This window comes from Grus americana, chromosome 38 (assembly GCF_028858705.1).
Source record: "Grus americana isolate bGruAme1 chromosome 38, bGruAme1.mat, whole genome shotgun sequence".
NCBI classification, from domain to species: Eukaryota; Metazoa; Chordata; class Aves; order Gruiformes; family Gruidae; genus Grus; species Grus americana.
In genome coordinates, this window is record NC_072889.1 from 1 (window position 1) to 13,622 (window position 13,622).

The window sequence follows — 13,622 nt, forward strand, 5'->3', positions numbered from 1 at the left end:
TTTAGGGGGGGCTGGGGGAGTTTTTTGGGGGGCTGAGGGGGGTTTGGGGGGGGTTGGAGGAGTTTTGGGGGGGGCTGGAGGGCACGGGGGGGTGGCGCTGTGTGGGGGGGTTGGGGGCAGCCGTGAGGTTTTGGGGGTCCCTTGGGGGATTTAGGGGGGGGTTTGGGGGGGTCCCTGAGGGGTTTGGGGGGGTCTCTGAGGGGTTTGGGGGGTCCGTGAGGGGTTAAGGGGGGGTCTCTGAGGGTTTTGGGGGGGTGCCTGAGGAGTTAAGGGGGGTCCCTGAGGGGTTTGGGGGTCCCTGAGGATTTTGGGGGGGTCCCTGAGGGGTTTGGGGGGTCCCTGAGGAGTTAAGGGGGGGTCCCTGAGGCGTTTGGGGGTCCCTGAGGGGTTAAGGGGGGTCCCTGAGGATTTTTGGGGGGGCCCTGGGGGTGTCTGAGGGACCCTGAGGATTCCTGAAGGATTTGGGGGGGGGGGGGGTGTGGCGTCTCTAAGGGTTTTGGGGAGTGGGTTGGGGGTTTCGGGGACCCCCTGGAGTTTTTGGGGACCCCCTTTCCGTTGGTATCGGGCTCCCTGAGGACATTTTTGGGGTCCCCCAGCCCCTCTTCCCTGCCTCAGTTGGACCCGCAGACCCCCGGCCGCCCCCCCCCCGACCCCCTCGGTGAGTCCTTTTTGGGGGGGGGGGGGGGGGAAAGGATTTGGGGGGGTCCCTGGGTGGGGGTGGGGTTGGGGGGGGGGGGGTTTGGGGGATCCCTGGGGGGTTTGGGGGGTCCCTGGGGGGGGGGTTTTGGGGCTCACCGTGTCCCCCTCAGGTGGGGCCGTCCCGCCTGGCCGCGGGGTCGCTGCTGGAGCTGCTGCGGAAGGTGCTGAGCGGGGACCTGCGCAACGGGCTGGCGCTGCTGCGGTACGCGGGACCTATAGGGGCTATACGTTACCCCCCGCGCCCCCGGGGAGGGGGGGGGGGTGTACGCGCCCGCCCGGGTTCTATAGGGGTGTAGCTATGCCCCCCCCCCCCCCCCACCCCCCGCCGCCCCTATAGATTTTACGCCCCCGGTTGCGGCTGTTCCTTGAGGTGGCGCGGGGGGGGGGGTGGTATGGATTCTATAGGGGCTCTTGGCGGGGGGGCGGGGGGGGAGGCGTGGGGTGGGGTGCGGAGATCGGTTCCTGGAACCTATGGGGGCTATAGGGAGTCTGGGGGGGCTATAGGGGTCCTATGGGGGCTATAGGGGCCCTGGGGGTGCTATAGGGGCCCTATGGGGGCTATAGGGAGTCTGAGGGTGCTATAGGGAGTCTGGGGGGGCTATAGGGGTCCTATGGGGGCTATAGGGGCCCTATGGGGGCTATAGGGAGTCTGGGGGGGCTATAGGGGCCCTGGGGGTGCTATAGGGGTCCTATGGGGGCTATAGGGAGTCTGAGGGTGCTATAGGGGCCCTATGGGGGTTATAGGGGCCCTGGGGGTGCTATAGGAGCCCTATAGGAGCTATAGGGGCCCTATGGGGGCTATAGGGAGTCTGAGGGAGCTATAGGGGCCCTGGGGGGGCTATAGAGGTCCTATGGGGGCTATAGGGAGTCTGAGGGTGCTATAGGGGCCCTGGGGGGGCTATAGGGGTCCTATGGGGGTTATAGGGGCCCTGGGGGTGCTATAGGAGCCCTATAGGAGCTATAGGGGCCCTATGGGTGCTATAGGGAGTCTGAGGGAGCTATAGGGGCCCTGGGGGGGCTATAGGGGCCTTGGGGGGGCTATAGGGAGTCTGAGGGAGCTATAGGGGCCTTGGGGGGGCTATAGGGGCCCTGGGGGGGCTACAGGAGCCCTATAGGAGCTATAGGGGCCCTATGGGGGCTATAGGGAGTCTGAGAGTGCTATAGGGGCCCTGGGGGGGCTATAGGGGCCCTGGGGGGGCTATAGGGAGTCTGAGGGAGCTATAGGGGCCCTGGGGGGGCTATAGGGGCCCTGGGGGGGCTATAGGGAGTCTGAGGGAGCTATAGGTGATGCTATAGAGGCCATAGGGTTACCGCAGGGCTTTTGGGGCGCTATAGGTTGGGAGGGAAAACCTATAGAAACGTGGGGGTGGGGGTGTTGGGGGGCTCTATAGGGCTCTATAGGGCGCTGCTGTCCCCCCTATAGCCCCCCCGGACGCCACGCGGAGCCGGACTCAACCTATAGCGGCTGCGTCTTCAACGCCATCGCCGTCGCGGCCCGGGCGGCTCAGCGGCACCTCGGGGTGCAGCGGTGAGGGGGGGGGAGGGGGGGGCACCCGCACCCCTTTTTTTTTTTTTGGGGGGGGGGGGTGGGGGTGGGGTGTGTGCGCAGCCCCCCAAAACCCGGGTGCCCCCTCCCCCCCCCAGCATCCTCATCGTCGATTGGGGCGTCCGGCCCGGCTGCGCCATCCCCCGCCTCTTCCAGGAGGATCCCAGGTGGGGACTGGGATATACTGGGATATACTGGGACATACTGGGAGGGACTGGGAAGGATTGGGAGCCCCCCCTTTAACTCCCCCCCCACACACACACACAGCGTCCTGTGTTTCGGGGTGCACCGGGGCAGCGACCCCCCCGCCGTCGTCGGCACCGGCCGGGGCGAAGGCTTCACCGTCGACGTGCGCTGGGACGAGGTATGGATTCTATAGGGGCTGGGGAGGGGGGGGGGACACCTATAGGGTTCCTATGGGGTGATATAGGGGTGGGGGGACCCCCCCAGTGGAGTTAGGGGGGTCTATAGGGTTTCTATAGGGTGATATAGGGGTGCGGGGACCCCCCCAGTGGAGTTAGGGGGGTCTATAGGGTTTCTATAGGGTGATATAGGGGTCTAGGGATGCCCCAGTGGAGTTAGGGGGATCTATAGGGTTCCTATAGGGGTGGGAGGACCCCCCCAGTGGAGTTAGGGGGGTCTATAGGGTTCCTATAGGGTGATATAGGGGTCTAGGGATGCCCCAGTGGAGTTAGGGGGGTCTATAGGGTTCCTATAGGGGTGGGAGGACCCCCCCAGTGGAGTTAGGGGGGTCTATAGGGTTCCTATAGGGGTGGGAGGACCCCCCCAGTGGAGTTAGGGGGGTCTATAGGGTTCCTATAGGGGTGGGAGGACCCCCCCAGTGGAGTTAGGGGGGTCTATAGGGTTTCTATAGGGTGATATAGGGGTCTAGGGATGCCCCAGTGGAGTTAGGGGGGTCTATAGGGTTCCTATAGGGGTGGGAGGACCCCCCCAGTGGAGTTAGGGGGGTCTATAGGGTTCCTATAGGGTGATACGGGGGCGTAGGGACCCCCTCTTGCACGTTACGGAGCTCTATAGGGTTCCTACGGGGCGATATAGGATGCGTACGTACCGTTGTAGCAGCTGCGGGGGTGCTTATAGAGCCCGTACGTGGCACCTATGGGCCCATATAGGGGCCGTACGTCTTTCCCGGGGCGCAGGCAGTATGGGAGCTATAGGGGCTGCTCTATAGGTCCCTCCTGAGGGGCTGGGGGGGGGATGTGTTCTATAGGGGGTCCCTATAGATTCTATATGTCCCCCCTCGCCCCTATAGCCCGGCGTGACGGACGGCGACTACGCCGCTGCCTTCTTCCACCTCCTCCTGCCCGTCGCCTTCCAGGTTTGGGGGGGGTCCCGGGGGGTTTGGGGGTTCAGGGGGGTCCCGGGGGGGGTTGGGGGGGGCCCTGGGGGGTTTGGGGGGGCCCCTGGGGGGGTCCTGAAGGAGGTTGGGGGGTTTTTGGGGGGTTCCTGGGGGGTTTGGGGGGGCCCTGGGGGGGTCCTGAGGGAGGTTGGGGTGGGTTTTGGGGGGTCCTGGGGGTTTTGGGGGTGTCTGGGTGGGATTTGGGGGTTCCTAGGGGGGTCCCGGGGGGGGGGGGGGTTGGGGGTGTCTGGGGGGGTTTGGGGGTTCCTGGGGGGGGTGCCAGGGGGTTTGGGGGGGCCCTAGGGGGTCCTGAGGGGGTTTTGGGGGCATCCCAGGGGGGGGGGGTTGGGGTGTCTGGGGGGGGTTGGGGGGTTCTGGGGGGGGGTCTGGGGGTTTTGGGGAGCCCTAGGGGGGTTGGGGGGGTTTTTGGGGGTCCCCGGGGGGGGGTTTTGGGGTCCCCGCTCAACCCGCCGCCCGCGGGCTCTCGGCAGTTCCAGCCCCAGCTCGTCCTGGTGGCCGCTGGCTTCGCCGCCGCCCGCGGGGACGCGGAGGTAGGGGGACGTATAGGACGTATAGCGACCTATAGGCACCTATAGATCCCTGGGGGGGGTATAGGGGACGTATGGTCCCTCCCGGGGTGCTATAAAGGGGGGGGGGGGCGGGCCGGTTTGGGGGGGTACAGGGCACCTATAGGCTGCTCGGGGGTGGCGCGGAGCAGCGTATAGCTGGTCGGCGGGCGCTATAGGGGCCGTATACGATCGCCGCGGCTGCTATAGGGGGTGTCGCGGGCGCTAGAGCCGTATGGAGGCTATACGGGGCCGTGCGGTGCCTCCTGGACGTTACGGGGGGGTGCTTGTGGAGTCTATAGGGGTTCTATAGGGGCCTGGGGGGGGTGTCTTGTGCCCCTCCGCACCCCGCTATAGGTTCCACCCCGCCCGTAGGGATGTATAGGGGTCTCCCCCGACGGCTTCGCCCTCATGACCCATCTGCTGTCGGCGCTGGCGGGGGGACGCCTGCTCCTCGCCCTCGAGGTGAGACCCTATAGGGGCTATAGGGTGCGCTGGGGGGTGAGGGGGCTATAGGGGTCGTTTACAGGCGCTATAGGGGCTGTCTGGGGGTCAAAGGGACCGTGTGGAGAATCTATAGGGTGTGCAGGTGTTGGTGGGAGGTATAGGGGTTCTATAGGTTCCCCCCCCCCTTCCCAGGGCGTTACGGGAAGCGTATAGGGCTGGGGGGGGGGTCTTGTGGTGCAGCGGGGGGGTGGGGGACGCTATAGGGGATTCTATAGGGGCTGCTATGGGGGATGCCATAGGGGACTCTATAGGGGGTAGGTGTGGGGGTGCTGTAAGGGGATGGGGGGGGTTTAAGGGGTGCTATAGGGGCTCCCACTGCCTTGGGGGGGGGCACTACAGGGGGTGCCCCCCCGCTCCTCTCCCCAAGGGCAGTATGGAATCTATAGGTTGCCCCTGACCCCGCCATCCTCTCCCATAGGGGGAAGCGGAGCCGGGGGGGCTCGTCGCCATCCTGCGCACGCTGCTGGGGGACCCCGGGGACCCCCCCGGGCCCATCACCCCCACCCCAAGGTGAGGGGGGACTATAGGGGGCTTGGGGGGGGGGATTTGGGGGGGGCTGGGGGTCTTTTGGGGAGTCTCGAGGGGGTGAGGAGAGTTTGGGGGGTGCCCCCCCACCCCCCCAATATCACAACTCGCCCCCCCCCCAGCGGCCTGGCCAGCGTAGCCCGCGCCCTGGCCGTCCACCGCAAGTACTGGAGCTGCCTGCGCTGCGCCGGTGAGTCCCAGCGACACCCCCAAACCCATTTCGGGGGTCCTGTGGCACCCCAAAATCCCGGGGGGGGGGCCCTTTGAGGCCCCCCCCCCCCCCAAAACCACTCGAGGGGAGGCTTGGGGAGTGGCCGCAGGCCTCGTTGCTAGGGCGTCGTCTTGGTTGCTAGGGTGGCCATCTTGGTTGCTATGGAGGCCATTTTGGTTGCTAGGTGGCCATTTTCATCTGCCGGTGGGGCCTGCCCACACGTTGCTAGGCAACCGGCCCGGTTGCTAGGCGGCCATCTTGGTTGCTAAGCAGTTCACCCCTGCCACCGTGGCCGCCATCTTGGCTCCCTCAGTGGGAGCCCCCTCAGTTTTTGGGGTGTTCCCTCCCCCCCCCCAGCCTCAGAGCCCCCCCAAACCTCCCCAGACATGTCAGGGAACCCCAAAAAGTGGTGGCCTCCATTTTCCTGCCTATCCCGGGGTGCGGGGTGCGCCCTTATAAGGCTACCCCCTCATAGAGCCGGAGGTAGAGGAGGAAAAAGAGGAGGAAGAGGAGGATGAGGAGGATTTGGAGGAGCTGGAGGAAGATGAGGACCCCCCAGAGGAGGAGGAAGAGGAGGAGGAAGAGCAGGAGGAGCTCCAGTCCTGGCCCCGTCCCGCTGCCCGCACGGGGCTGTTGTACGATGAACGGATGGAAGAGCACTGCAACCCCTGGGACAGGTCAGCCGGGGCGCTGAGGAGGGAGGGGGGGGGGGGGGGCACCCATGGGTCCCTTGCTGAGGTGGGTGGGGGGCACCCACAGGCCTCGCTCCCTCCCACGGAGGGAGGGGATATCTCAGTCCACAGAATGTTGTGGAGTTTGGGGTTTTTTGGGGGCACCCAAGGGTGGGGGTCGGGGCCCCGGATGCCTGGCTGTGGGGGACACGGGACCCAGGCGTCCGGGCGCAGCCAGCACCCCGAGGCGCCGCAGCGGGTGACGCGGATCGTGGAGCGGCTGCGGGAGCTGGGGTTGGCGCAACGCTGCCTGCGCCTGCCTGCACGACACGCCCTGCCTGCACAGCTGCGCGCCTGCCACACGTGAGTGGGGGTCCCGGGGGTGGGGGGTGGGGGGCACCTGTGGGTGCCATGGGGGGTATGTGGGTCCCATGGGTGGGGGGGGCGGGGCACCTGTGGGTGCCATGGGGGGTATGTGGGTCCCATGGGTGGGGGGGGCATGTGTGGGTGCCATGGGTGGGGGGGCACACGTGGGTGCCATGGGGGGGGGGTAGATATGGGTGCTATTGGGGGGTACCTGTGGGTCCTGTGGGTGGTGGGGGGGACACGTGTGGGTGCCATGGGAGGGTATATGGGGGTCCCACGGGGTTGCAGAGGAATGTGTGGGTTCTATAGGGGGGTGCATATGGGTCCCATGGGTGGGGGGGCATGTGTGGGTGCTATGGGGGGGCACATGTGGGTCCTATGGGGGGGGGATGTGTGGGTCCTATGGGGGGGGATGTGGGTGCTATGGGGGGGGGGGCACATGTGGGTCCTATGGGGGGGGTACAAATGGGTCCCATGGGTGGGGGGGGCATGCGCGGGTCCCACTGGGGCCTGGGTGCCCAGAGGGGGGTCCCTGTGCTGGGGGTGGGGGGTCCCTGACCCGGGGGGGTGTCCCACCCCCGCAGACGGTCCCACGTGGCGGCGCTGGCGGGGACGGAGGGGCTGCGGCCCCGGGAGCTGCGGGGGGCGGCCGAACGCTACAACTCCGTCTTCCTCTGCCCCCGCTCCTACGCCTGCGCCCGCCTGGCCGCCGGCACCGCCTGCGCCGCCGTCACCGCCGTCCTCGCCGGGCAGGTGGGGGCCGTACGGGGTGGGGGGGGGTGTAACGGGGACCCTGCGGGGTGTCGGGGTTCTCCCTGACACCCCCCTCCCCCGTTTTTCGTTGCAGGTGCAGAACGCCTTGGCGGTGGTGCGACCCCCCGGCCATCACGCCCGGCCCGGCGCCGCCGGCGGTTTCTGCCTCTTCAACAACGTGGCGGTGGCGGCGCGACACGGGCAGCGCCTGGCGGGGGGGACCCTCAGGTACGGGGAGGGGGGGGGGGGGTCTGGGGTGTGGGTGGGGGGCACCCCGAGGTGCATGACACGCCCCCCCCCACCCCAGGGTGCTGATCGTGGACTGGGATGTGCACCACGGCAACGGCACCCAGAAGATCTTCGAGGAGGACCCCAGGTTGGGGGGGGGGGGGGTTTATGGGTGCTGGGGGGGGGTTAGGGGTGCTGAGGGGGGGTTTATGGGTGCTGGGGGGGGGGGGTGTCTTATGGGGGGTGTTTGGGGTGCTGAGGGGGGCTCTTAGGGGTGCTGAGGGGGGGTTAGGGGTGCTGGGGGCAGGGTCTATGGGTGCTGGGGGGGGGGGGTTGCCTGGGGGATATTTAGGGTGCTGGGGGGGGAGGATTATGGGTGTTGGGGGGGGATTATGGGGGTGCTGGGGGGTTTGGGGGGGGGTTATGGGTGCTGGGGGGGGTGGGGGGATCTTATGGGGGCAGGAGGGGATGTTTGGGGTGCCGGGGGGGGGGGGCGTGTCTTATGGGTGATGGGGGGGGGTTTATGGGTGCTGGGGGTGCCTAGGGGATGTTTGGGGTGCTGGGGGGGGGTGTGTGTGTGTGCCGGGTGTGTCACCCCCCCCCCCCCCAGCGTGCTGTACGTGTCCCTGCACCGCCACGACGGCTCCTTCTTCCCGGGGGGCGCCGGGGGTTCCCCACGCCGGCGGGGGCGGGGCCGCGGCACCGGCTTCACCCTTAACGTGGGGTGGGGGGCGCCCCGCGCCGGGGACCCCGATTACCTGGCGGCCGTCACCCGCCTCGTCCTGCCCGTCGCCTGCCAGGTCAGTGGGGGGCGGGGGGGCACCCCGATTTTTTTGGGGGTGGGGGTGGTGTCAGCCATCGCCCTGCAACCCCCCCCATCCCCTGACGCGGGGGTGCCCCCCCCCCTTTCTCCCCGCAGTTCGCCCCCCAGTTGGTGCTGGTGTCGGCGGGGTTCGACGCGGGGCGGGGGGACCCCCTCGGGGGGTGCCTGGTGTCCCCCCAAACCTTCGGCCTCATGACGCACCTCCTGGGGGGGCTGGCGGGGGGGCGCCTCGTCCTCATCCTTGAGGTAAGCGCCATTTCGGGGACCACCCCCCCACACACACACTGGGATGACCCCCCAGCCCCCCCCCCCCCCCCACTTTGGTGATGACGTTTGTGACACTGGGGGGGGGGGGGGTCGCGCAGGGCGGGTACAACCTCGGGGTGACGGCGGAGGGGGCGGGGCAGTGCCTGGCGGTGCTTTTGGGGGCGCCCCCGGCGCTGCCCCCTCCCGGCCCCCCGCAACCGGCGGCCTTGGCCGCCCTGGCCCGCACCCTTCGAGCCCAGCGGAGCAGCTGGAGCTGCCTGCGCCTGCCCGCGCCCGGGGACAGCGATGACGGCGGCGGCGCTGGTGACATCGTGGGGCGCCCCGCCTCGCCCCTGGACGCCATCATGCGCCTGGGGGAGCTCAGCCTGGGGGAGCCCCCCGGGGGCGGGGCCGGTACTGGCCCCGCCCATGGGGCGGAGCCTCCCGCTGACCCCGCCCCTTTGGAAGGCGCGGCGGCGTGCGCCCTTTGCGAGGAGGAGCCTGAGGTGAGGTGGGCGGGGCTAAGGGCCCGGTGGGCGTGTCCCGCTGAGCCCCGCGTCCCACCCGGCGCCTCCTCCCGCCCTGCAGGGGGCGCTCTTCGCCGTCACCCCTCTGCGGGACTGCCCGCACTTGGGGGCGGTGTCTCCTCTGCCCGAGGGGCGTGGCCTGGAAGGGAACGCCCCCTGCGGGGCCTGCGGCAGCCGGCGCGAGAACTGGCTCTGCCTCAGTTGCTACCAGGTGAGGGCACCCCAAAAAAACCCCAAAACCACCCCAAAAAAACCCCTCAGCCCCCCCCAAAAACCCTCGCTGAGGGGGGGGGTGTCTGTGTGTGTCCCCCAGGTGCTGTGCGGGCGCTACGTGGGGGGCCACATGCTGGCGCACGAGGGGGCGGTGGGGCACCCCTTGGTGCTGAGCCTGAGGGATCTGTCGGCCTGGTGCTACCCCTGCGGGGGGTACGTCCATCACCCCGTGAGTGGGGGGGGGACACGGGGGGAACCACTGGGGAGTGGGGGGGGGGGACGGGACACTGGGGGGAACCATTGGGGAATGGGGGGGACAGTGGGGGGGGACCATTGGGGAGCAGGGGGGGACACTGGGAGGAACCATTGGAGAACAGGGGGGGACATTGGGGTGAACCATTGGGGAACGGGGGGGGACACTGGGAGGAACCATTGGGGAGCAGGGGGGGACACTGGGAGGAACCATTGGGGCATGGGGGGGACATTGGGGTGAACCATTGGGGAACGGGGGGGGGACACTGGGGAAGACGGGGATATTGGGGGGAACGGTTGCAGGATGGGGGGGCATTGGGGCGAACCATGGGTGAATTGGGGGGCGAAATGGGGGTGAACCACCGGGGAACAGGGGGGGACCAGACTGAACCATTGGGTAAGGGGGGGGGGGGTGACCACTGGGCTGGTTTCGGGGTGTCCCCTAACCCCCCCCCCCCGTGCCCCCCCAGGTCCTGCTCCCTGCCAAGACCCTTCTGCACCGCCTCAAGTTCGGCACCGACCCCCCCACCCCCTCCCTCTGACCCCCCCTGCCCCCCCACACCCACTCTTAAAGGGCTACACACGTGCCGACACCCCCCTGCACCCCCAAACCCCACCCTGGGCTCCAGGCTGGGCCAGACCCAGGGCTGGGGGGGGGACGGGGGGAGACACCACCCCAAAAAAAAAAACCAACCCACCCCCCCCCACCTCATCACAAGGGGGGGAACAGGCACGGCCGGGATGGGGGGGACCCCCCATTTTTTAACACCCCCCCCCCCCGAGGCTTTTTAATCCACCTCTTTGTACCAATAAAATGAACGGGGCCGAGAGTGGGGTGGTGGTTTTTTGGGGGGGGGGGGTGGTGTCGGGTTTTTTGGGGGGGGGGGGCTGCGTCAGAAGTCGTCGTCGTCGCAGATGTCGAGGAAGACGTCGAAGGCCTCGCGGTTGCAGTTGCCGTCGGGGCTGAACACGTATTTGTGGAACGTCCCGTCCACGCAGACGGCTGGGGGGGGGGGTGTGGGTTATTGGGGGGGGGGGTGGTTTTTTTGGGGGTACGGGGGGGGGGGGTCACTCACCCACGACGGAGCTGGGGCTGCGCCCCCCCCTCCCGAAGGCGCAGAGGCAGGGGGCTTCGGCCGGGACGGTGAAACTGGCCAGCGACCACTGCGACTCCACGTAGGGGCCCAGCACCGGCCCCACCTTCCCCACCCGCGCCAGCCTGGGGAGAGGGGGGGGGGTGTGATGTCACGGGGGTGCCCGGTGACATCAGAAGAGGGGTTTTAAAGGCGGGGGGGGGGGGGGTGTGTTACGCACGCCGAGCGGCGGTTGAGCCGCGTGTCCCTGAGCGCGAAGACGTGGCCGGTGCCTTTGTCGCTGGCGGCGCAGAGGAAGGCGGAGTCGGGGCTGAAGGCCAGGCTGGAAACGAGGGGGGGGGGGGCACGCGGTGACAAAACCACCCCAAAACCGGAGCGTTATGACCTCACCCGCTGCCCACCCACCCCCGGGTACCAGTAGAGGGTGGCGGGGTCGGTGCCGCGGCGCAGCTCGAGCAGGCGGGCGCGGCTCTGGGTGCAGAAGAGGCGGATGAGGGTGCCGCGGCGCGAGGCCGAAGCCACCAGGGCGCCGGGGGGGCTGAGCGCGACGCAGCCCACGTCGCTCTGATGCGCGTTGATGGTGAACGGCGCCGACGACGTCCCCGGCTTCGCGCTGCCCAGGTCCTGGGGACACCAGTGACCGCCACTCACCACCAGTAACCACCAGTGCCCTCCCAGTGCCCCCCCCCAGTGCCCCCCAGTCCCCTCCCAGTGCCCCCCCAGTCCCCTCCCAGTCCTTCCCAGTGCCCTCCCAGTCCCCCCCAATCCCTCCCCAGTCCCCCCAGTCCTTCCCAGTGCCCCCCAGTCCCCTCCCAGTCCCTCCCAGTACCCCCCAATCCCCTCCCAGTGCCCCCCCCAGTCCCTCACCACCAGCTGCAGACTCCCGCACTTGTGACCAGGAAAAACCAGTAACGGCTTCTCCAAACTGGGACAGAGATCGCAGATCCCTGTGGAGAGGACACAATGACACACCCAGGACCCCCCAAAACGTGGGAGGGGGGGGGCAGGGGCCCCCCCTTTTTTTCTTTACCCCCCTCCCTCACCTTTGGGGTTGTCGCGGGTGTCGAACTCGAAGAGTTTGGTGGGGTTGTGGGGGAAGGAGAAGACGTAGATGCGGCTCTGCAGCACCACCACCAGCCTGGGGGGGGGGGCACACGGGGTCCCCTGAAGGGTTTTGGGGTACCCCCCCCTCACCCAGGAGGGGTTTTTTTTGGGGGGGGGGGGGGGGCCTCACTTGTCGTGTCGCATGCGGACGGCCAGGACGGGTTTGGGGAAGGTGAACTCCAGCACCAGTTTGTCCTTCCCCTCCCGGGCGTCATCCCAGATCAGCACTGGGAAAGAAAAGATTTGGGGGGGGGGGGGGAGGCTGTTAGGGGGCACCCCGATATCTAAGACACCCCCCCCTGCCCCCCAGTTTGAATTTCTGGGGCGTACCCGAGACATCGGGGAATTTGGGGTGGCTGCCGCCCCCCACGATGGCCAGCAGGTTGGAGCGGTGCAGCATCTCCACCAGCCCCACGCTCCCCACTTGCTCCGCGTCTGCGAAACGAGGGGGGGGAAGGGGGGGGAGCCCCCCAAAATCTGAGGGGAACCCCCCCCAATCTGAGGGAACCCCCCCAAAATCTATGGGGGAACCCCCCCCAAAATCTATGGGGGAACCCCGCAACCTCCTGCTGGATGGAAATGGGGGGGAGTTGGGGGACCCTGATGCCCCTGTGTGTCCCCTATGTGCAGGGAGCCCCCAAAATGCCCCCCCCTGCCCCCCCAGCTTGGAGGACCCCAAAACTCCCCCCCCGTGGTCTAGCCCCCCCCCCAAGACCCCCTCTTTGAGTTGGGGGACCCCAAAACACACCCCAGCCCCCCCCAACTCCCTCCCCAGCAGCGAGGGACCCCAAAAGTCCTCACAGCCCCCCCTTCCTCCAGACTTGGGGACCCCCCCCAGCCCTCCCCTCCCAGGCCAAGGGGGGAACCCCCAAATCCCCCCCCCTAGACCCTAGGAAAAGGGGGGGGGGGGCAGGGCACATACACCCCCCCCCAAAAACTCTCCCCTCACCCAAATGCCCCTTTTCCATCAGTGGCTCCACGTTGAAGATCCGAACCCCGGAATCCATCGCCACGCAGAAACAGCCTAAAAACGGGGGGGCGGGGGGGGCTGATGGATACCGGGGGGGGGTTGGGGTCCCCAAGGGGGATTTTGGGGGGGGGGGTGGGGGGTTTGGGATCTTGGGATCCCCAGGGAGGGGTTTGAGGGGATGGGGGGGGGGTTGAGGGTCCCCGAGGGGGGTTTTGGGGTCCCCAGGAGGGGTTTGGAGGGGGGGATGGGGGGGTTTGGGGTCCCCAGGAGGGGGTTGAGGGGATGGGGGGGTTCTGGGGGTCTCCGGGGGGGTTTTGGGGTCCCCAGGGGGGGGGTTGGGGCCCCCACACTCACTCTGGTCCTGGTTGAAGCGGAGGCTGTTCACCCCTCGGGCCTGCGCCATGGCGGCGGGAGGGAAGCGGCGGTAACGGAGCTACAGGGGATGGTTGGGGGTTAAAGAGGGGTCCCCCCACACACCCCCCCAGCCCCCCAAACCCCCCCCCCGGCCCCCCCCTTCCCTCCCCCATCCCGGTACCCGGTGTCAACGCCGTTCGCCCGCTAAACCATCGAGTCTCCTCAGGAGCTGGGGGGATAGAGCGGACTTCCGGTCACGCGAAGCCCGCCCAGTCCGGAGGGCGGAGCCGTCGCTCCTGGCAACGGCGGGGTGTTGGTTGATTGGTTGGTTGGGAAGGGCGGGAGAGGGAGGGCGGTGCCGTTGCGTAGCAACGCGCCATCTTGAAGGCGGGCAGCGGCGTTGCCCGCAGCAACGCGTTATCTTGGAGGCGGGCAGCGGCCGCCTCGGCCATCTTGGAAGCTGGCAAAGAGGCAGACATGCTTGAAGCTGGCACGGGGGTGGCTTCAACGGGGAGTTTTGGGGGGGCCCTCACCGGGGTTCACTAAAAGGGGGTGCCCCCTCACACCCCACCCCACCCCCCCAGGGACAACAAGGGCAAGCGGGGGG

The 13,622-nt window shown here is 68.3% G+C and overlaps 2 protein-coding genes across 2 annotated transcripts; one reads left to right on the top strand and one right to left on the bottom strand.

The window, feature by feature from the left end:
• Positions 1-596: 596 nt before the first annotated feature.
• HDAC6 (histone deacetylase 6) lies at positions 597-10,319 on the top strand (the record flags this gene model as incomplete). Its single annotated transcript, XM_054808640.1, has 21 exons — positions 597-658; positions 810-901; positions 2,123-2,227; positions 2,344-2,412; positions 2,513-2,609; positions 3,519-3,584; positions 4,097-4,156; positions 4,547-4,636; positions 5,097-5,188; positions 5,326-5,393; positions 5,890-6,091; positions 6,320-6,448; positions 7,036-7,204; positions 7,299-7,432; positions 7,512-7,580; positions 8,043-8,232; positions 8,352-8,501; positions 8,621-9,007; positions 9,090-9,239; positions 9,342-9,470; positions 9,964-10,319. Coding segments are annotated over 21 exons (2,582 nt in total), but the record flags the coding sequence as incomplete, so codon positions are not given.
• Positions 10,279-13,321, bottom strand: WDR45 (WD repeat domain 45). Its single transcript, XM_054808550.1, has 11 exons — positions 13,197-13,321; positions 13,016-13,094; positions 12,641-12,715; positions 12,022-12,126; positions 11,822-11,918; positions 11,631-11,725; positions 11,455-11,534; positions 11,003-11,211; positions 10,808-10,909; positions 10,570-10,712; positions 10,279-10,496 (listed from the first exon to the last, which is right to left on the bottom strand). The coding sequence occupies exons 2-11, from the start codon at positions 13,062-13,064 to the stop codon at positions 10,387-10,389; spliced, it is 1,065 nt and encodes a 354-aa protein (XP_054664525.1). The 5' UTR covers positions 13,065-13,094; positions 13,197-13,321; the 3' UTR covers positions 10,279-10,386.
• Between the last annotated feature and the right edge of the window lie 301 nt (positions 13,322-13,622).